Source organism: Protopterus annectens, chromosome 11.part0, assembly GCF_019279795.1.
Source record: "Protopterus annectens isolate FY-2018-M chromosome 11.part0, PAN1.0, whole genome shotgun sequence".
NCBI lineage: Eukaryota > Metazoa > Chordata > Ceratodontiformes > Protopteridae > Protopterus > Protopterus annectens.
The window spans coordinates 443,727,668-443,750,148 of record NC_056745.1 but is presented as its reverse complement, the minus strand read 5'-3'; the positions used below and the strand labels follow the sequence as shown (position 1 = coordinate 443,750,148).

Genomic DNA, 22,481 nt, shown 5'->3' with positions numbered 1-22,481 from the left:
ATTTCCAGCTGCACAGTCCTTAACCAGGGTCTTGTGGGTATCCTCGTATTTGACGAGGGCATCCAACAAAGAGCACCTCCACCACAGGAGAGAGACTACCTTGATCAAGATACCTAGATTCATAGCACACATTGTGCATTGTAGTGAATCTTAATGAATCTCGCCAGTACTTTTTCACTACTTATACTAGCCCAAGCTCATTCTTTACTTATGAAGTAATATTCCCCATCTGTAAAGCTGCTTTACATTGTGTTTGTGTAGGTTGCCTGAATAAATCCCACTCTTACCTTCCATCCGGCCAGCACTACTGTTTCCCTTCACTTTTCACCATCTAAGTGTGAAACCCGGAAGATAGCTTAATCTGCCAGTTTTTCTGTGAGAAACTGACACTTGAATTCTTGGATTGCATCAGTGCAGACAAAACAGAGAAAAGCTGCTTACAACATACAGAGAAACAGAACAGCCTAAAGTAAGTTTTTTTTTTTTGCTGGAGGTGACTCCCCCCCCCCCCCTTTACAACCGCATCACGAAAGGCAAGCCCCCTCCCATGTTCCCTGTAACTGCATATAGAAATGCACAGTCGTGTCATTTAAGGAAGGGGAAAACTTTAAAAAAAATGATGCACCATGGTCTTGGGCACACAGTTGTCTCATACTAACAAGAGCAAATGAATTTTGAACTGCTGCCTGCAGAGAAAAGGCTTTCTACGTCGTGTAGTCATTCCTGACTGAGCCCAGCCAGGTTACATCAGTGGTCTGGTTACAGTGTGCTCACTTGTGTCCACAGCCCTGATGTTAAGCTGTAGGAGTGGATCTTGGTAAACATAGCCCAGACTGGGTACTCTCAGATTGAATTTGGTTTGTCATGGACTTCTTTTTCTGGACCATTATTGTCTGGCCGCTCCCACACCAGAACTTTCCCAGATGTCACATAGTTCTTCAGATTCATTAGGCACCCTGTCTATCCACCATGATAAGGGGGCTGTCCAGAAGGCAATACATTACTTATGTGTTTTTTGTCCACATTACCATCTTTAGATGTGACCCCACTCAAAGCCAGGTAAGTTACAGTTGTTTAAGGTACATTGAACACAGCTGAAGTTGTACAAATGCAAATACAATAACAGAAGTGTAGTGCAGTGTCCTTGACCCATACAAAGTAAGCAGCTTGTCCCTGTACCGTACTGCTGAAAGTGATGCCCATTTTTACATCCATGGTCTCCATATGTTGTGGCAAATTACATGCATATCCAAAGCCAAGAACTGTAAATCTGTTAATTGCATTATAATCGCTGATAAGTATTTTTATATGCACATTTTTGTAGTGCTGAGAAGATTTACATTGTCTCTTTTCCATGCCACTGTAATTCTGAAATGTCTATAAAGAAGTTACAGTTGCCTAAGATGACGTATTTTGTGGAAGCAAGTGAAACAAGTTGTCAGCTTGGGTACTTCTTTATTCATAGCAATTTAAAAATTACACTGGCACTGTACACAGAGAAATTGTATTTAACCTTCGTCATTTTTACTGCCTTCTCTTTACAGTTTGACTAAGTATACATTTATAAATTCAGCAGGCTGTTTTTTGTTGCTTTCAATGTCAGTTTTCATTGCCTTGTTGAATACCTGTTGGCTGTTTCTTGTATATTAGCCACATGTTAAGTTTACATTTTCTTTCTGCAGTTATATGAGCATCGCAGAATCCCTCCCAACATATGGAGTACATTATTATGCAGTAAAGGTATGTGATATGAAGACTAAATTATCTAACTTAAATAACACCAGTAACATTGGGGTTTTGTTCAGTTTTTCACAGAGCATTTTGTATGTTTAAACCCCCTCCTCTTTTTTACAGTATTGGCATCATATAGGGCACTTCCAGAATGGTGAGAAGTTGGCAAATAATCATATTATTATTAGTTATTTTTATTACAAAAGTAGAAGGTAGTGGGGCTGAATGGGTTATAAGGGATAGAAATTAAACAACACACAAATCCCTTTACTTGGTAACTGATCAGAATGCTTGGCATTATGTTGCTCATAATTAATGGTTCAAAATAATCATTTATCTAAAATGAAGGTTTTTAGAATGAGTACCGTCAGGGTAACTTCATAATTTTCATTGCACTGTGCATATCTTCTGCCTTACTGCATTTCTAAGGAAATGTTTGCCTGTGTAGCTGTCTAGCTGGTCGTCATCTGACATTTGTTGCATAAGGATGTATCATCTAGTGCTGATCTGCCGTACTGTAGTAAACCTTGTGGATGCACCTAACTGTGGCACCTTTCTGGGACTGCACATTGTTAGCTTACTGTTTGTTACATCTGCATCAAGTTTGCTACCTTACTATCTTCTTCCCATCCTAATTTCAATTTTCTAACCTTGCTGTAATTTGCTGTGCTCTTGGCCCCTGTGTGAAAACCTATTGACTGGTCACATAAGTTTATTCCGGTCTTGTTTCATCCCCTGTAGTAGATGTACAAACAGAAGGATCACTGAACGTTGGGCTGAGTAAGTATTTCTTTGCCACTGAAGGTTACATGACCTCAGAGTTAGTATATATAGAATGATGGCGATGTGGTGGGAGAGTGTTCGAGGGTTTTGCCTCCCTGCAAAATTATTTTTATTTATACACACGCATATATATATATATATATATATATATATATATATATATATATATATAGTATATATGTGTGTGTTGAATTACAATTTGCTGTTGCCTACATTTATTTTGCATTAACTAGGACATAGTGAAATTGCACCTGACTTAATTGCCATAAACTTGACCTTGTCTGTAGTTTAAAGCACTGATTGAATCCACTTTCTTTTCTGTTTCTTGGATTGAAACTGCCTTGAGGTAGTTGGTATAATCTTTGGCATTCCCTCCATCCCTATTCTCAATAAATATAGTGTTTCTCACTGTTTGAGCCCCTGGGCCGGAGCTCTAATTTGTTATCATTTTTCTCTCTGTTCAAGACATGAATGTATTATCAAAGAAGGGCTTGCTTCACTTGATCACAAGTTTAACAATAGGACATAAACAAAAAGTTGTTAATACTGAGATGTCTTTGAGATATACTTTACATGCAGACTAGTCTGGTTATAAAAGCATTGCTGGTTGGTTAGTTTCATATGTTGGGACTCATTAAAAAAGTAGTAAGTAGGTATATGCCTTTCTAATACTTTACTATTTCTTTTTCAAAATACCATATTACTTATTAATAAGTAATTTAACTGGACCTGCTAAGTTTATTACAGCTTGAAAGAAAATATCACCTCATCGCACCCTCATTTAGTGCCTAGTAATTTGGGTCCCATTTACATTGTCGAAAGGGCTGTTAACTGAACGTCCTTTGGTCGACACATAAATGGTGAACTACCAAAACTTCGAATGGCCAAGTAAGCAAATTTTTTCCCAGGGGAAAAAGCGCTTGGCCGTTATTGGGAATTTACCCTTTCCTCCACTGTAGTGCGAGCTCAGCGTTGGTATGTTTAGTTAGATGGGGTGTGGGGGGCACAGTTTGATGATTTGTTTTATTTTTTGTTGGCCAGGCGATTTTTTTTTCCATGGGAAAAAAAAATCACTTATTTGGCTGTTTGAAGTTTTGGTCTTTCGGTATTTACGTGTCGATCAATGGGCGTTTGATGAATAGCCCTTTCGACAACATAATATAGACCTTAGTAATTCATGGTCCTTCAAAACTGCAGAGCTGACTTCAAGTCCCTTTGCAGTAGGTTGCAAGTTTCCTCTTTAAATAATACCTAATTTGACAAATTCTTGTGTTAATTTAGCTGCTGAAATGAGTGAAGTGTGTGCCTCTGAAAGGAACATGTAATGTTATGTTCCATCCTGGGATGAGATATTTAGGCAATGCTCTCTACAGTTCTTCTGCTTGCACAGCTCAGATATTTTTTGAGCAATGTCAAGACTTTATTATTCCATGCAAGACTTGCATGCGCATTGATCAATATATTGATTTGGGCTGTGTCCCATTGTGAAAATAGAAACTGCTAAAAAAAATGCCAGCGTAACTTTGAGTAATATTCAGTCATTCGTTATTAATTACACTGCCTGTATGCCAGCAAAGAAATTAGGAGAACCTGAGATAAAGTTAACCAGAAAAGGGAAAGAGAAAATTTTGTCCAGGGAGAATCCCACAGCTGTTCAGCAAAAAGCAGTTCAAGTTTCAGCTGTGGTATATGAGATGGCTTCCAGTGGTTCTGAGAAAAAAATAAATCAAATCCAGACAGTGTGCTTAAAATAAGTGAAACATGAAGGAATATATCAACTAAAATTAAAAGACTGGAGAAAATAAAGGAAGAGCTGATAAAACTTTAGAAATCAGAAGTTGACATAATGAAAAGGCTGGCTAAGCATGAAGCTTCTCAAGAAAAACTTTTCTAAAAAAATAATTAGTTAGAAGACACAGCTCACAGAGACAACCTGAGATTTTCTGCTGTACTGGTAACACTGGAAGGAACAGACTGTATTATTTTTTATGAAAGTATAAATAAGCAACTGTACTGGTGTTCCACAGAAAGATTTGTTAATTATGCAGACACATCATTATGTCTGCTTCAAACCTGGCCATGAGAAAGCAGCTAAGACCTGCATTAGCAAAGATGCAGTCAACTTACAGAAAGAGTTGACCTGAGAAAATTTTGGCAGAAGGGCAAAGTTTTAAAAATTGGAGACAACAGAAGTGCCTGTGGAAAGTAATTATTCACTGTACACCAAGCAGAAAAGAAGCAAATTAATCCTAGCAATAAGAGAATGTCGAGACAGCTGTGAAATTCAAGCTGCTGCATCCAAGTGTCTACAGAATTTTTTTTTCTGAAGGATCAATGAAATGTTTTGATGCAGAACAACCTAGTAAGAAAATTAACAAAAAATAGTTTAGCCAACAGTAAGAAGGAAACTATGCTTCACATTCTTCTGACAACAAAGCTTGTAGAGAGATTTTTCCAGTGTTCCAAAGGAAACAAGTTTGTGGGACAGAAAAAAAGCATAGGATTTGACTTGAACCAGAGTCTGCTGATGGGAGATGAAGGTGATCAAGAAGAAAGCCTAGCAACACAGAAATTAGCAAATAAATAGACTATAAAGCGTCACTCACGTTTGTGAAATACAGCTTTGCAAGAAAAAGTGGCTGAAAGAGATTTTAATTTTGTTGACTTTGTTAAACTTGTGGGTAAACTGTAAAGCATATATCTCACTTTATCTTGTTAATATTTAGAAGGACACTAAATGAAATACTGTTAAGTAAAACAAATTTTGTTATTAATATTTGTGTAAAACATTTCTTGATGTGAATTGTATGTTCTTTTGTAAAGCAGTTTTGTATATTCAGTCAGGGATGTCATTGTTGGGGGGGGGGTCTTTGGTGAATGGTGTATACATTAAAGATATTAAAGTAAACATATTTTTCTTATTTATTTATTTGACATTTAATTGGGTTGGTCCAACTGTACCATTAGCCCATTTTCATTGGAGACCCAAGGAGAAAGGGTCTATATGCGATTGAAGTCACTGTTCTTTGAATGCGTAATATTCGAACCTAAAACATTGAAAACACATAACCACAAACGGCCACAACCACAAATGTTTTCCTAGGGAAAAAATTTGCAAGGCCGTACACCAACGAAACAAATTTCCTAATCAAGTGGGGGGCTTCGCCCCACCCCCCCAATGTTGCACCCCACATACCCCCCCCCAACTAAATTTACCAACTCCGAGATAGCTCAACATTTAGGAACAGGGCAAACCGCGAGAACGGCCAACTGAATTTTTTCCCTAGGAAAAAATTCACGTACTTGGCCATTCGCGGTTGTGTGTTTTCGATGTTTTTGGTTAGACTATTACACGTTCGCAGAACAGTGTCTTTGATCGCGTAATAGGGAACCAGGAGAAAAGCTCCCTCGTTATCCAGACAAATGCAGTAACATAAACTTGACAAAATATTTGTGAGTACAGCAAAAAAACTTGACAATATTATTGTAAAATACAGCAAAAAGATTATAATACAGACATATAATTATAATACAGTGGAGATATTTAGAGTAGAGCTTAATATGTACATATTTACATGTGATGTATTAGCTTAGCTTGTGAGTCTATAATTTAGTAAACTGTGTGTTAAGAGAAAAAATAAGAAATGGAGGAGTGAAAAAATAAGAAATGGAGGAGTGAGATGTTTGTGTAAAGGATGGTGGGAATGCAGTAATGTAGAGGATTAGGTAGGGTCATAAGAGCAGAACTTTGTGTTAAATAGGAGTAGTCTTAAGTTCCTTTTTGAAGTGCTTGGGTTGGGAGTGGTTCTTATGTCTGAGGGGAGTTTATTGCAGGCTTGGGCTACAAAGCATTTGTTTAGTAGTTTTCCAATGTTTTTCTTAGGTTTATAGATATTGAGGAGTTGATTGGATGTACGGAGAGGATGAAAGGGGGTATAATAGTATGCAAGGGAGGAGAAAGGAAGGGCAGGAAGATGATTTGTTGTGTATTCAGCATGTCATTTGAAATTGTGACTGTAGGAGTTGTTGGGGGATTTCTAACCATTGAAGAGAGTTGAGTGCAAGTCAGTGATGAAAGTTAGCAGCAAATCTTGCTATTTTGTGATGCGTTTGTTGGGGTTTAGATAAAACTGTAGCTTGTATGTTATGATTGGGGCAGCATAGAAAAGAAATGGAAGGAGGGGTGCCTGAGCCGGGGAAACTGAGTTAAGGAGTTTTCTATTTCAGAAAACAGACCTAGTTTTTTTTTTTTTTGTTTTGTTTTTTTGATACTTTGCTGGATGTATAAGTTAAATTTTAGCTCATCATTTATAATGGTACCTAAGAGTTTAGTGTGGGGTTCTGGTTTAATGGTGGTCTTGTCAGAGGATGTAATGACAAAGGTTGATTTATGGTGAGAGAGAGAACAAGGAAAAAATAGCAAGAGTTTAGTTTGTTCATGTTTAAGATGACCTGCTTATCAGAGAGCCACTTTTCAATGGGCAGGAAAGAGTCCTTGGTATGAGCATGGAGGTCAGAGACGTTGGAGATGAGTGTAGAATCATTGGCATATTGAATAAGGGAGAACTGTTTGCAAGAGGTATGGAGGTCATTGGTGAAGATATTAAAAAGGTGACCTATGCTGGAACCCTGGGAGAGGAGTAGGAAGTGAGCCGTCTGACTGACTGTTGCCTGTTGGAGAGGTAACTACTGAACCAGCCAAGGAGGGCACCAGAGAGATTGAGATCAGTTAGTTTTGATGGAAGTAAGGAGTGAGAAACTGTATCAAAGGCTTTGGAGAGGTCAAGGAAAAGACAGGATACTAGTTGATTATCATCTCTGGCCTCAGCTACAGTGTGAGTAAAAGATAAGTGTGGTGGCAGTGCTGTGGTTTGGCCTGAGGCCATGTTGAGTGGTTGTTAGAAGTTTTTCCTGGAGGAGAAAATTGAGCAGCTGAGTATGAATGCATTTTTCAAGTATTTTTGAGAAAGAGGAAAGTATGGCTATGGGTCTATAATTAGAAGGATGGTGTAGAAGGATTTCCAAATGTCTGGGACTGTGGCTTCTTGAATGGATCTATTGATTGGCAGGGATGCAGGGTTGGCTATGGATTCAGCTGCTAGTTTAAGGAAGATAGGATGAAGGTTATCTGTGGAGGGAGAGCAGGGTTTGAACTTGAGCAGGAGTGATTTCATATAAGCAGTGGAGGCAGGTTTAAGGGAGAAAAGGTTTTTGGTGTGTTGGTTAGAAGACGTGGGAGAAGGAATAGAGTTGTGGTTGGTTTGAGTAAGTTACTGGATAGTATCAGTGAAGTAATTGTTGAGAAGGGTGGCAGATTCTAGTGGAGTGTTATTTGGGAAAGGGGAGGGAGTGGAAGGGTTTCCAGAATGGAGAATTTTAAGAGTGGCCCAGAATTTTCATGGGTTAGTTTTGCTGTTGAATTTGGGGTGAGTTGTAGAAGGATTTTTTTATTTTTAATTTGTTTTTTGGCAAGGTTGTTGAGTTCTTTGTAGTTTTGGAGCAGGGATGGTGTTTTAGTTTTAACCCAGGCTTTCCAAACACTACCTCTTTTGTGCATAAGAGATCAATTTTCCTTGGAGAGTCAGGGGCGCAAATGGCTTTAACTCTAATTCTCCTGGTATGGGCAAGGGAGTTGAGAATATAAAGGAATATTTGATTAAATGTTTGCATGGCTTCATTGAGTAGGAGCTACCGGAGGAAGAACAAGTTGATGCTGGGCAGTGTGGAGTTAAATATGTTAGCATTAAAGTTTGAGAGTTTACGGCAGTTTCTGTAAGTGTGTGATTTGGGTGATTGGGGAGAGTGTCTCTGGATGAAGGTGGGAAGATTACTTATGGTGTCGGGTAAGGTGCAGGGGTTGTGATAGAGGTTAAGGGTGTTTTTTTTGAGGATCCACTGTAGGATTGGATTGGTAAAGTTTTGTGCATGCAGGTGGGGGATGTGACAAGTTGTTGGAATCTGTGTAAGTTGATACTGAGTTGTGGGGAGTCAGATGCTAGTTTAGACCAGTCAATATTGCCGTCTCCAAGTATAACAGTTTCTTAGGATATATTGTGGCATGGCCAGGACAGAAATATACTCAAGGGTCAGAATATTATTTCCTGAAGGGATATATATGGAGACTATGGCAAATTTCTTGTGTGAGTTTAGGTGGCAGTTCAGGACATGTAGTCAGCAGGGTGGAAATTGAGAATAGAATGGTTACAGGTGAGAGGTTGAGTTTGAGTAGAGGATGGCAATGCCACCTTTTTTGAGAATCTGTCTGTACAGTAGATGTTATAACCAGGTGATAGCATTTCATTGTTAGTGATATTAGGTTTTAACCAGATTTCAGATAAGGTTAGAATGTGTGGGGAGGTATGGGCTATCTCCAAGTGTGTGGAGTTCATAGGTTCATAGGTAGGTACTAGGCTGTTGGCCCTAGGGCCTATATAAGCCTAGCCAAAGGTACCCTGGCTTTCGCCACCCAAGAAAATTATTTTCCTGTGCCACAAAAGTGATCCCCGGGGTGAATTTCCTATCTCCCATCCAATCATCAAGATTTTTCTTGAAGAGTGCTAATGTGGAGCTTTGCTTGATATAGATAGGTAGTTTGTTCCAGAGTATGGGAAGTCTCTGGGACAGGAATCTATCCCTCCAGCATGTTCTGTTTATTGTGGTGATGAGGTTTAGGTCCCTAGAGCATGTAGCTCATAGGGATTGGGATTTCTTTAAGTGGAGCATGTCTAAAAGCTCTGGGTTTGACATAGCTTTGTGTGTTAGGCAGGGATCGCCTCTGAGTAGGCGATATGCAACAGAGTAAAGCTGCAGTTTTTTGAGACGGTCTGCATAGGGCATCTCTTTGAGGCTGGTAATCCTCTTTGTGAGGTATTTCCGTGGCCTTTCCAATTGTTGTAGATGTCTTGTGAGGTACATACCAAAAGGGGCATTGTACTCTATAATGGGTCCAATGAGTGACGAGTAGAGGAGAAAAATGACCTCTTTTTTTCCTGGATGAGAAACCTTTTGTGATGAGGTGTGCCACATAGAAGGATTTCCTGACTACTGTGGCAATGTGATTATCAAAGGAGAGACTACTGTCCACCTGTGTCCCAAGGTCTCTTATCACACTTTCGGTGTTAGACTACCACCTATGTGGTAGTTCATGGGTACTGAGTTTTTACCAAAGGGAATGACAATACACTTTTTGGCATTGAGCTTGAGGCCATGGGTTTGACACCAGGCATTTGTCTCAGCAAGGCCCTTTTGTAGGATGTCCACATCTTTTGGAGTTTATGGCTCCTAGTTTGCAGTCATCTGCGAACTTCGTTAGCCAAAGTTCAATGATTTTGTTAACAAGGCTTTGGATGTTTAGAGATTAGATAGGTTTTTAGGAGAAGAGGTGAGAGGATGGGGAATGTGTGGTTGAAGAATGGAGGGGGAATTGGAGGAAGAGGTATTGAGTGTGGAGTTGGGAGGATGGAATAGGGGGACAGGGCTGGATTGAATGTCTCCAGAAAGAAGTAAATTACTAGTGGATATGTTAAGTGGAGCAAGCAGTATGTAAAAATTGTAGTGCTTTGGTTTTGGTTTGCAGGAGAGAGGAGTGTACTGAAGTGTAGTAAATTTAAGAAGGCAGGTGGAGAAAATGTATAGAGATGGGGAGATTATAAGAGAATGAAAGGTATTAGTCTTAGTAGGGGTGGTTGTGGTGGTAGAATGTATATGTGGGTGAGAGGGGTTAGTGTGACAAGAGGTTGAGACTGTGAGAAGGTTAAGAAGTGAAATGGTATATTGTGGTATGTTGTGGTACATTGTCATATATTGTGAGGTTTGAGGAGTGTAGAGACAAGATGGGATAGAGGAGGATAGTTGAAAAGGGAAGTGATGTGATTAAAGTGTGGGTGTCTTTAAGTAGGAGTGGTTATTGGGAGGAAGTGGATGTTGCTAGGTTGTGCAATTAGGAAGGGGTGTGTTTGGACAGTATATATGGAAAGAAAATGGAAGTGGGTGGGAATGGGGGTAGGGTAAGAGAGGGAAGTGAGCCCAAGCATAGCGAGGGCGAATAGAGCTGGGCTACACCGGAAATACTGGTTAATCATCAACAGAAAGTATCTAAGAAGCAGGTAATATACACACATTTTATATATATATATATATATATATATATATATATACACACACACACACACATTATATATATATATATATATATATATATATATATATATATATATATATATATATATATACACACACACACTCATACACAAATATAGGCTTTACACTGTAGCATGTTAAAGGCTGAATAAAAACAAGTTTAGGTTAATAGTAGATATTGGGTTGCTAGGTGGAGAGAAGGGTGTAAACTTTTAATGATTATATTTTTAAGTAAGATAATTTTTACAATGGTGAATGTTTGGGTTGAGGTCCCTAGATTGAGTTATGGACAGTTTTTTTTAAGACAATAGGATTAAAGAATAAGACAAAATGATTTTTTTTCCATTAGCAAATGCTCTGATTGGGAGGCATTAATTCTGCAGTTGAAGGCAGCTGCCCAGAAGTCGTCTGTCCATTGTGTTTTAAGAGTAACCTACAAAAATTCCTTCAAGCATCTGCAGAGTTTATTTTTTCCTCATTGCTGACCACTTTTACTTGGAGAAAAGCTGTCTGATGGTGCAAACAATTGGTTAGAAGAGATCTGAGCAGTAATTGCTGAGAGGAAAGGTACACTGGAAAGCAGTTCAGTGAAAAATTAACAGTCTGAAATTGGGGTAAGCAGCTAAGAAATAGTACCCTCCCCAGCAGCCTTGAACAACACCTAGTTAAGTTTTATTTTAAGAAAGAAAGACTTTTTCTTTTGGCTAAAAGTTAATGTTTTCTGAAAGCATACTATGTCTTTCGCATTTGGGATGGCAATAGGGATAAGAGCACAGAGAACAATCAATATAAGTGGGGAACACAAGCTGTAACATGTGGTTTGTTATGGGTATCTATAATTTATGAGGTAATACCTTGTAGGTGCAACAACTGATTTGGGGCAACTTTATCTACTTTGGAGGATTAAACTTCATTTATTAAAAATGTACATAGTCTTGCGTGTTTATAATAGGTGATGGGGGGGTTCTGAAAAAAATGTGTGTATATGTAAGTATGTGTGTATATATATATATATATATATATATATATATATGTGTGTATATATATATATATATATATATATATATATATATATACACACACACATATATATATATATATATATATATATATATATATATACACACACAAACACACACACACGCACATATATATATATATATATATATATAGAGAGAGAGAGAGAGAGAGAGAGAAACATATATGTATATGGATGGTTACATTTAAAAACATTGAACTGCTGAAATATCGAAGACCATATGATTGATATTTCAGATCATCGATCTTTTCAAATTGTAAAAAAACAAGAAGACGTTACTGCAAGGGGGGCTTGTGCCCCCCACACCCCCCCTATTTAAATATACCAACTCTGAGATTGCGCTACACTGACAGTACAGCGCGGAATGGGAAGTTTTGCTATTCCCTGCTGTAGCGCAATGTCAGAGTTGGTATATTTAAGTAGGGGGGGTGCAGGGGGGCTCCCCCCCGTAGTAACAACGTCTTGGTTTTTTTTTTTTTTTTACAATTTGAAAAGATCTACCTTCTGAAATATCAATCATATGGTCTCGACTATATGGTCTTCGATATTTCAGCAGTTCGATGTTTTCAAATGTAACCATGTGTGTGTGTATACGTATATATATATATATATATATATATATATATATTTATATTATTTTTTTTTTTTTTTTTTTTTTTGAGGGCTTTCATTGAAGGAAAAAGGTATTGAAAAATGTGACATATAGTAGACTCCCTCTTATCCAGTCTTGCTGGGACACCGGACCTTATGCTGTATAAATGAATGGCTGGTTAATCAGAAAAAACATACAAAATAATATTTATAGGTTATAAATCAGCTTGAATAACATGATTTGTATTAGTATGCATTTTTCTAATGAATATGAATTCTAAAACTCAAATGTCTGTCATTATTTAGCCCAAAGGATGTGGAAGTGGTGGTGGTCTCTGTTGTCTTTTGCTAGGAGTATAGCAGAAATTTGATGGCTGGTTAAAGAGGAGGCCAGTTAAAGAGAGGCCAGATAAGAGGAAGTCTACTGTAGGTTCAGACAGATATGATAAGAAGCTACTGTATAGAAGATCAGCCTACCCAACAGTGTGTACAGCATGCAAGACAAAAGTTGGAAATGTACAGAACAGCTCTTTTGAAAAGTATATTAGGTGTGAGTAATACCTTTCTGCCATAATGACTGCATTATCCATATTATCTTAGATATAGACAAAAAGGAAAACGTATTGAATTATGTTAAGAAATGTAAGGTGCAAATAGCAATGTTGCAAGAGACAAATTTGGATGGAAAGAGCATGCGACATTGACAGAGAATGGATTTCAGGATGGATATCCAGCAGAATGTCAGGGACAAAGGAAAAGGAGAGTAGTAATACTGATCGCTAGAGAGGCTTCGGTGTTGACAGAATAGGGAAAAACAATGATGGTAGTAAGGGCCTTATTAGTAAGCTAGGAGGATTATGCTGACATGCATTGAGTTCTCCCCAAATTTTCTTAAGCTCCATAACAGCTGTTTTGGTGGAGTATAATCAGCTTGCAGGGAATGCTATTTATATGAAACTTGATTTTTAGTAGTGAAAATGCATCAGAGAAGGGAAGATAACGAGACACTGGCACTTTCCTAATCAGTTAAAAAGAGAGTAATTTAGGGAATGGGTAGTGGAAATTGTGAGAGTTATTACAGAAGGTAGGCATTTCTTTAGAATGGATTATTTGAGAGTTATTACAGAAGGCATTCATTTATTTCGAATGGATGGCTAATGAGTGAAATAAAAAGAAAATGAAGTTTAAAAGTAGGGGAAAAATAAAATGGAAAAAGATACAGTTAAGTAATAGTAATTAGAGGAACTGACAAAGGTTGAAGTATTGCAGAATAAAGGGAATCTCAGAGCAAGAAGAGGTAGAAATGCAGAGTGCTAAAGAGAAAATAAGGGTGTGCCTGGATAATATGCATGAGTTTTGAAACAATTTTTGAGAATAGTTCCGAAGTATAAAAACTTTTAGCATGACTTAGGCAACAGAAAGTAGAAAGGGTTGCTGCCAAAATATAGAGTCTGTGTCAAGAAAAATACCCAGAGACCCTATAGGGATATGAGAGATATTTCAAAAATGTTATGAACATTTGCAAAAAGCAGAGGAATGTGGAAACCCATAAATATTTCCATTTGAGCTTTTTCTTGTAGACTTAATTATGCCAAGATGAGAGGAAGATAAGGCTCTACAGCTAATAGTTAAGTTAGGAGAAGATGAGATATAAACAGTGATTTATAACCAATCTACAGGGAAGTCTAGGAATAGATGGCATTGTTGTAGATTATTGAAAGTTAGGGAAGAAAGTGATAAAGATACGTAAGGTTTTCTTTATAGTATTTTAAAAGGAGGTTAAGTACCAGCATCTTGTAAGAAATCCATGATGACTCTGAATACCCAAAGAGGGTAAAGACCTGACAGACCCAGCTTTCATATCAGTTAATTTCAGTTTTATACTATGATTATAACTGGTTTGTCTGTACTAAGAGAATGGCAAAACTGATATAGATCAGTGTGGTTTTATGGAGTAGAGGCAAATATTTCACATTAGTAGAACAATGATGATCAGAGGAAAACAAAGTAAGACTGTACTGCTGCAGTTGGTGGGTTTTGATGCACAAAAAACATTTGACGGAGTAAGCAGGGATTTTGAGGAAGGCAGTGGAAGCACTTGCATTCCATGATGCAATACTGGGGTTAATTAGGAAGATCGGAGGCAAGAATTAAGGTGAGAGGGGTTACATTCTGTCAAGTTGTGTTTAAGCAGAGGAACCAGGCAGGGGTGTCTACTTTCCTCATTGGCACTTTCTGTAAATGTACCGCAAACAACAAACACAATAAGAAATTCAGAAATTAGAGGATACAATTAGTATGGTAATAAAAAAGGTTGGTTTTATTTACAAATTAGGATATTTTGTTGTTGATAAAAACAGAAAAGACAGTTTTGCATTCTAAAACATTTTGAGATCATTTTAAGTCTTTTCAGGATATAAAATTAAGAAAGCTAAAATATAAACTATAGTGATACATTATGTACCCACACATTAATTGGTATTTCTTGGGATACAATAAGAAAGTATTTAAGATGTATGAATAAAAAAAGATGGTATTACAGCTAAGTATATATAGGAAGAGACTAAGCAAAAGATAATAGAAAATGAAAAGTTGGGAACACTTGATTCAGTTCAGGCATATTTTTATCATCCAGAGAAGAAGTTCTGGACAATAATAAAGTGTTTAAAGAATTTATTTTGGGAGGTGAAAAAGGTGAGAGATAAGTAAAATTAGTTGATCCTCCCCACAGAACGAGGTGGTTTAGGATTACCTAATTTGTATGAATGTTTTAGAGCTACTCAGTTAAGGCTCATATACATAACATGAGCAGAAGATTGTAATTCAAAGTGGAAATGAGTGGTGATGAAAACTGAGGGAAGGAGGGTCAAAGAATAAGCAGAGAGCAAGATTTTGGATGCAGATCCTTAAGGAGAATAACACCACCATACAGAATATTATATTGTTAAAGTTGCAGAAAGTATTCTAAGGACCAAGTCAGCATGGGAATGGCAAAAAGAGATTTTGACAATAGAAATGACTGGAAGTAGGGATACGTAAAATAGGTAAGAAGGTCTGTAATTTACTGGAGAAAACTGGCAAAGGAACAAATGTATTAGGAGCAAACAACTAGAGAGGGAACTGTAATAGAGTGGGATGAAGCCAACAACTAGAGAGGGAACTGTAATAGCGTGGGATGAAGCCAACAACTAGAGAGGGAACTGTAATAGCGTGGGATGAAGCCAACAACTAGAGAGGGAACTGTAATAGAGTGGGATGAAGCCAACAACTAGAGAGGGAACTGTAATAGCGTGGGATGAAGCCAAGAAGATGTTTGGACTGCATGGTAGAGTCTGCACTAACCTACTAGGGATTGATATCGGTGTATAGGCAAAGAGAAAAAGAGATGAGGGAAGCCTACATGAAAGTCCTATTCTGGTATAGTTTTTAGTTGAATCTAGAACAGAACTAGGTGTTAAAAAGGATAATTAGTAGAGCATATAAAATGTTGCAGAATAACTATAAGAATCAATCAAAGGAGTTTAGAAAAATTGGGAGAGAAAGATACAAGAATAAGGCATTCCCTGATGAAACAGATGTGCTCATGGAAGAAAATCCCAAATAGGTGGAAAAGAACTCCTCTATCTTTTTAAAATTTAAAACTTTTTATGTACAAGTAAAACTTCCTGGCCTTCTGGTCTAACGCCTGTAATGCAGAAGCAGAATCCCACAAAAATAGCTGTTGTATATAACTTCATTAAATATCAGTTAATCCCCAATTAGGTTCTTTAATGGTTTAAATTAATGCATATGCTTACTGAAAGACCCTTTAAACAAAGACCTAATAATTAGTTTTAGAATTAAAACTTTCACGCAGATATGTTTGATATTTCAGTATAAAATATGTCCCTTCATCGGTAGTCTGGTGATGCTATCAGAATGTGTGACTTAAAAGGGGGGAATAGGTGGGGAAGACAGAGCAAAATGTCTCATGTTTCCATTGAACGTCCACCCTGAACTTCATTAGAAAAACCACAGAGGAGGGGGAAGAAGGAGGGAGTAAAGAGGGTAGGTCACAGCCCACACCCATCGACACCCTTATAATCTTCACTGAACTGGTTCAATTCGGACATTAGAGAAGGGAGTGAATTAGAGTGCTGGTACACCCTAAGAAGGACAATGCGGACTGGGAAGACTGTTAGAATGACAGTAAGGGGAGAAAAAAGAACTAAAAAAAGTTTATTAAAATTTCAACATCCTTCAAATATCTATGTATTTGGATAGACAAAACCACTCATTTCTGAACCCATATAGCAAACGTATTTGGATAGATGAAACCATTCATTTCTGAATTCATGTAGCAAAAAAAAAAAAAAAAAAGTTATTCCATACTTTCTCGGCTAGAAAAATTTCCCCTTACCTACCAAACCAGCTGGAGCTGCTGTAAACAAGGGAGTCTTTTTAGCTCCACTTGAATATGGCTTGTCCATCTTAGCTGCAGCTCATCCATCCTACAGATAATAAAAAAAAACAATTTCATCACAAACTTCCCCAGATTTGAATAACACTGTGTTACGCTCAAAATCCAAATGTCTACAAATCAAGCATAGAAGAGACCTCTTACTTGGCTCACTTAGTTTTAAACTCTGCATTTTGAAGAATCCTCCCATGCAGCAAAACTCAGTGTGAAAAGCCCTTCCTGCACCCTCAGATGACATTTCCATTCATGACACACTGCTCAGGACGTAATAATTAAACTACATTGCACCTATCATGCATTTTCAACTTTACCACCCCATGGGAATCCTTACCATTCTGCCTAAAAGACCACATTTCATGCTACAGATTCAGATAATTCATAACACATGCCAGTGTAACCTTTCACACTGGACACATTGCCTAACTGCGCTTACTCCAACCTCTCAACAGCTCAGTCTCTTTTTCCATATCCTCTGTTCAAAAATCGATACCCAACTGGACTCATGTTTGTAACTACTACCTTTGCTTGTTCATATCTATGTAATTCCTGCCAGTATTGTTTTCCAATGTCTGTTCATCTTTTTGAAATTACTGGCATATAGTTAATTTGTGTGTTTAACAGTTTTTTTGATTGATGAGCGATGTTAAATCAAACATGGGATTAAGACCGAGTAGCAGAGCTGATTGTAATACTTAGAGTTGCATGCTTAACACATGGCAAGTTACTGGTAACTAAATGTAAACACTGATTGTCTTGACTTGAGACTGTTTTATTAGTATTGTATAAGCATCTAATCATAAAATGGTTGTATCAGCAATCATTGCTGAAATGGCAAATGCACCATGCATAGAGAATGCACAGTATTTTACAAGTATTTTTTTTAAATATAAACACCTAACTTAAATTGTCATTTACGACTTAGACACGCATACATGAAAAGAGAAGATAACCTAACAGTATTAACATTTTCCGTGCATTATACACTGTATATATGTTTCCCTTTTTCAAAACAACTGTCTTTCACTCCAACATTGAATAAATTCCTCAATTCCTGCCTCCCATTAAACTTCACTCTTCCTTCTCTTCCTAAACATTGTTCTGTGTATATTGTTCCCACATATTCCATTTAGATCACACTTCCATTTCTTTTGTCTCTAACAACATGGCAGTCAAAAACATTACAATGAGGTCTTGCTATATCTTGGCAATATCATGCAATATTTTATATGTTCTAGAATTATTCACATTTTAACAGCAGCTTCTGTCTCAGATTTGACTAAAAACTCTATCAGAGCAGTCATACCTATTTAAAGTCTCCTTTCTCCATTCTCGTGCTAGCTTAGTTCATAGAATACGTTCTGCTACTTTTATGAATATAATATATTTTTAATTTTTCCAAATCTTTTGGGTTTCAAATACCATGACTGGAATGTACCCCCATTCTCACGTCAAAGTATGATTAAAGTTCATGAAATTAGTATTATTTCAATCTTTGATGTCAGCCAGTAGTGCTCTTTGCAGCACCCGCAATGTGCCTAGTAATGACTCCTTCGGTAGTTCATACAGAGTTACATGTATTAGTAACGCATCTAAATACGATTGTAGATTCTTTTTATAAGACCGGTTGCTCCTACCACTATTGGAACTGAGTATCTTTCTTCCACATTTATCTCATTTCTGCCTGGAAATCCTGATATTTTATGACTTTGTCTCTCCCTGTATGCAAGATACTGTAGTCACTGTAGCGATTGCATTGATTAATGCTACTTTTGTCTTCTTTTCATGGACCACTATGTCTGGTTTTCTTCGCATCTATCTTTTGAACTGTTGGTAATGGTGATCCCATGTGATGTAGACTTTGTCTTTTTGTATGATGCTTTGTGGCTTATGTTTCCAGTTTTTCAGCTACTTCAATATTATGTTTGCACAGTCTTCAGTGCAACAGTCTTGCCACATTATTATGCCTTTCTGTTCTTCATATTCTGTATGGTTATTGTTATTCTTCTTAAAGATTTACATCCAAAATCCCACCCTCTCCGTATTTCTTGAACTTCCCCACTTGCTTTGTCATAATCCCTTTCAACTTTGAATTCTGACTTTCTGCTTGTGTTGTGTTTATTACCCTCAGCTGTGTAGCTCAGAAATATTCTTTCAAGACAGGCAGTCTTGAATCACCTTAAATTATCCCTTCAAGTCAGACAATCTTAAACCACCTTGTTCTATTGGAAGGATCAAATTATCCCACTTAACTCTTGCCGACTTCCCCTCCCAGATAAATTCCTTCAATCCTTTATTATTGTTCACAACTTCTCCTATAGTTGATAGAAATATGCATGGCCTGTATATAAAACTAAAGGGGGTAAAGCATTTTCACTGTTTGCATCTTACTGTCCATATCCATAAACAAGAGCATACAGTTTCTCAGTTTTTATATTACGTTTTGCTTAGCCTCTTCCCACATATCCTTAGCTGCTATAACAGAAACATTTTTAATCAATACTCTAAATACATTATCTTATTGTCTCCCTGTACAGATATTGCTGAACCAATTTGTGTGTGGGTACATAATTTACGGCTATAGCCTTTGTTTTATCTTTCAATTTTATATCCCAAAAAGACTTGAAATTGTCTCAAAATGTTCCACAGCACTGAGATGTTCTTTTCTAGATTTATCAGGTGCAAAATAATATCATCTGAAAAGAAAGCCAAATTTTCTTGATTACCATACAAGTTGTATACTTGGATTTCTGAGTCTGTTGTTTTTTTTTGGTCAGTGGCTCCAAGTATAAACAAAGGGGGGAAGAGGACATGCCCACCTGTTTCCTATATTCAAACGCTACTTATCAGAGAGGAACCCTCCCACATTAATTCTTGGTTCTGATTCTACATATATCTTCCTACTTAACCTTTATTATTGTATCAAGGAATGGAAATGCTTACATTTGCCTACTCATAAAATCTCTGCTTACTCTGTCGAATGTTTTCTTTGCATCAAGACCCACCAACAACAGTAGTATTTTATTTCATTCTGCTTCCCTTTCGATCATCATTGTTCTATTAAAATTGTCAAATGGTTGCCTGCCCTCCACTTTGATTCCTATATATTAATTTTGGCAACACCTTTTCCAGTCTTTTAGTTAGTGTAGACATAAACCCTGTATAATCATGGTTTAAAATTGAAATGGGTCTGTATGAAGCTGAGTCTGTACCGTCATTGGGTAAAGTAGCTGTCACAGCTTTCTTCAAAGATGTTGGTGCTTCCCCTCTTTTTAAAATACTGTTAAACAAAACCTTCCAGATTTTTCTCTCTTCTTTCTCTACTAACATCAATATTTCCACAGGAATACTATCTGTTCCCGGAGACTTTCCTGCATATTGATTATACATCACTGTTTTTTATCTCATTTCCTCCTATCTTAACTGTTGTTGAGCACTCACCCATCTTGGCGTAATTAAGTCTTCTATAAATATATTAATTTGTTCTCTTTCTTGATTTCTACATTTCTCTGCTTTATACAGATTTCAGTAAAATTTCTGAAAGATCTCTTGTACCTCTGCAGGACCCTGGTTACTTTTCATTTTATGGGCTGCCTAAGTTGGCCCACAGCTCTTTCTCCTTTCTGTTTTTGTGCTCTAGAGTGGTTATAAAAATAAGAACCAAAATGCCTCTCACCACATCCTCCACACAAATTAATAAACCAAAAAGTGACTAAACTACCATACGATCATAAGAACCGGCACCTTTATTACACTTTCAATATTAAAAACAATTAAAACATATGTTTTATTGTTGATATGAGGCTGAATGCCAAAACAAAGCTGGGAATTAATGACAGTATTTCAATCTCAAGTATTTTGAAGCAAACGGCGAAATGTATTTAGATATTACATAATGATGGCTTGACAATCTTTTAATACTTGCAGTTATTAGCGTTTTTGTAATATTATATTATACATTTTAGGCTGACATGTTCTTAATTCAGTATAGTATTAGGAGATGAATTTTAATGGACAGGAAATTACATGTGAGTCTATTTTCTATAAATGCTGGTTGTTTTACTATGTACTTTAGACTCTGATGATGCCTAAATGTAATACAGGTGAAAGCGCTTAGTTGCTGTATTTGTTTTTAATGTTGTAAGTGCAGTAAAGGTGCCGGTTCTTACAATCATGCAGTGGTGTATTCACTTTTTGGTGTGTTATAAAAAAATTATTGCTTAACAGTAGTCTTCCACACTGATGCATATTTTCCAATTGCTCCCTTATTTTCTCTGTAGTACATTGAAGATGTTCCTTTTCTTGTTCTGTGAAATTCCCCTTATTCTGTAATCCTTTAACCTTTGTTATCCCCTCTAAATAATTTGTATTACTTTTTAACTGTATCTTTCTTTATTGTTTCTATCCTATTTTTAAACTTCATTTTATCCCACTCACTAGCTATCACTTCTGAATACATTTCTATCTGCTCTAATAACTCACAAATCATTTCCACTACCCAATTCTAAGATTCTTTTCTTTTTAACAGGTGGGTGGGAAAGTACCAGTGTCTCATTTTTACTTCATTGCCCTACTTTTTTGTCATAGATTTATTGGTGCATGATTTGTAATAGTTATTGGATGTGTCTCGAAGCTTTCTATTAACTGCACCTATTCTTGAGAAATATTTCTATCTAGTCTAGCCCAGTTATTTTACCTTTGGGAATAATATGTAAATTCTGCCCAAGTTCCTAAAAGTGAATTCACATCTTCCATACCAAATAGTTTCATAAATTTCTTTAGAAGGCTACCCTCCTTTATTATATTTTCTTTTCTAACTCCCCTAGCTACATCCTCACTATTGCAAATCAAGTTCCAGTTCCTATCTAGAAATAATATTCCTACTGAAAGCTGGTTGTTATTACTAAAATATTCTTACGCTTCATATAAATACATGCCAGTGCAATCCTTTTCCTTGCCATTAGTCACTTACTACCACAAATCTACCATCTTTTTCATGTTTTCTATCAGTATTGGAGCCCTTCTGCCACTCAGTGTTGTTACTTCTGTTTTTTTTTCCCCTAATGTACTGCTGAATATCCTTCCTGAAATCCTTTTTTTTTTGTCAGATTCATATGTTCACTTCTTTCCAAATTCGTCTCTTACAGCATTGCTATTTACAATATGCATTTCATAATATAATTCATCACTCTTTCCTTTGTCTATACCTGTAAGGCTATGTATATTCCAAGATAATATGGATAGCCTAGCCATTATGATAAAATGCTATTGTTCTCGCCTATTATACATGACTTTTTTTAAATTTATATTTCCAACTTTTGTCTTACATGCACCCAGTAATATTTGGCAGGCTAATCTTTTATACAGTTCTTTCTTATCTCTATTTGAACCTATATCACATTTTTCAAGAATTTGCAAAATGCCCTGTCCCCTATTAACTTAGAACAAAAATGCAAAACTATGTACGTCTTCAAAAAATTAAGTTTAACCCTCCAGATAGGAAACTTCCCCTGAATCAACATCTGCACCCACAGGCATTACCTAACATAAAATTAAGGTCACTTACAGCCTGCGTTTCCACTTGCACTGATTTTGCTGTATATTCTTTTCTCATCTCTTTTCTCCTAGATGTCAAAACCAGCATGTATACTTTCAGAAAACGTTAACTTTCAGCCCTACAGAAAAAATGTACTGGCTGTCTTTAAAACTAAAATGTACACTGTTCTATTAAATGCACTGAAG

At 36.8% G+C, this 22,481-nt stretch overlaps 1 protein-coding gene across 4 annotated transcripts in view; it reads left to right on the top strand.

The window, feature by feature from the left end:
- FRMD4A (FERM domain containing 4A) overlaps positions 1–22,481 on the top strand; it is a 1,911,200-nt gene that overhangs the window by 1,189,028 nt on the left and 699,691 nt on the right. For all 4 annotated transcript variants that reach the window (XM_044087941.1, XM_044087942.1, XM_044087944.1 and 1 more), the window contains exon 10: positions 1,683–1,740. In XM_044087941.1, the coding sequence (XP_043943876.1) occupies positions 1,683–1,740 (58 nt within the window). The remainder of the gene's footprint in view (positions 1–1,682; positions 1,741–22,481) is intronic.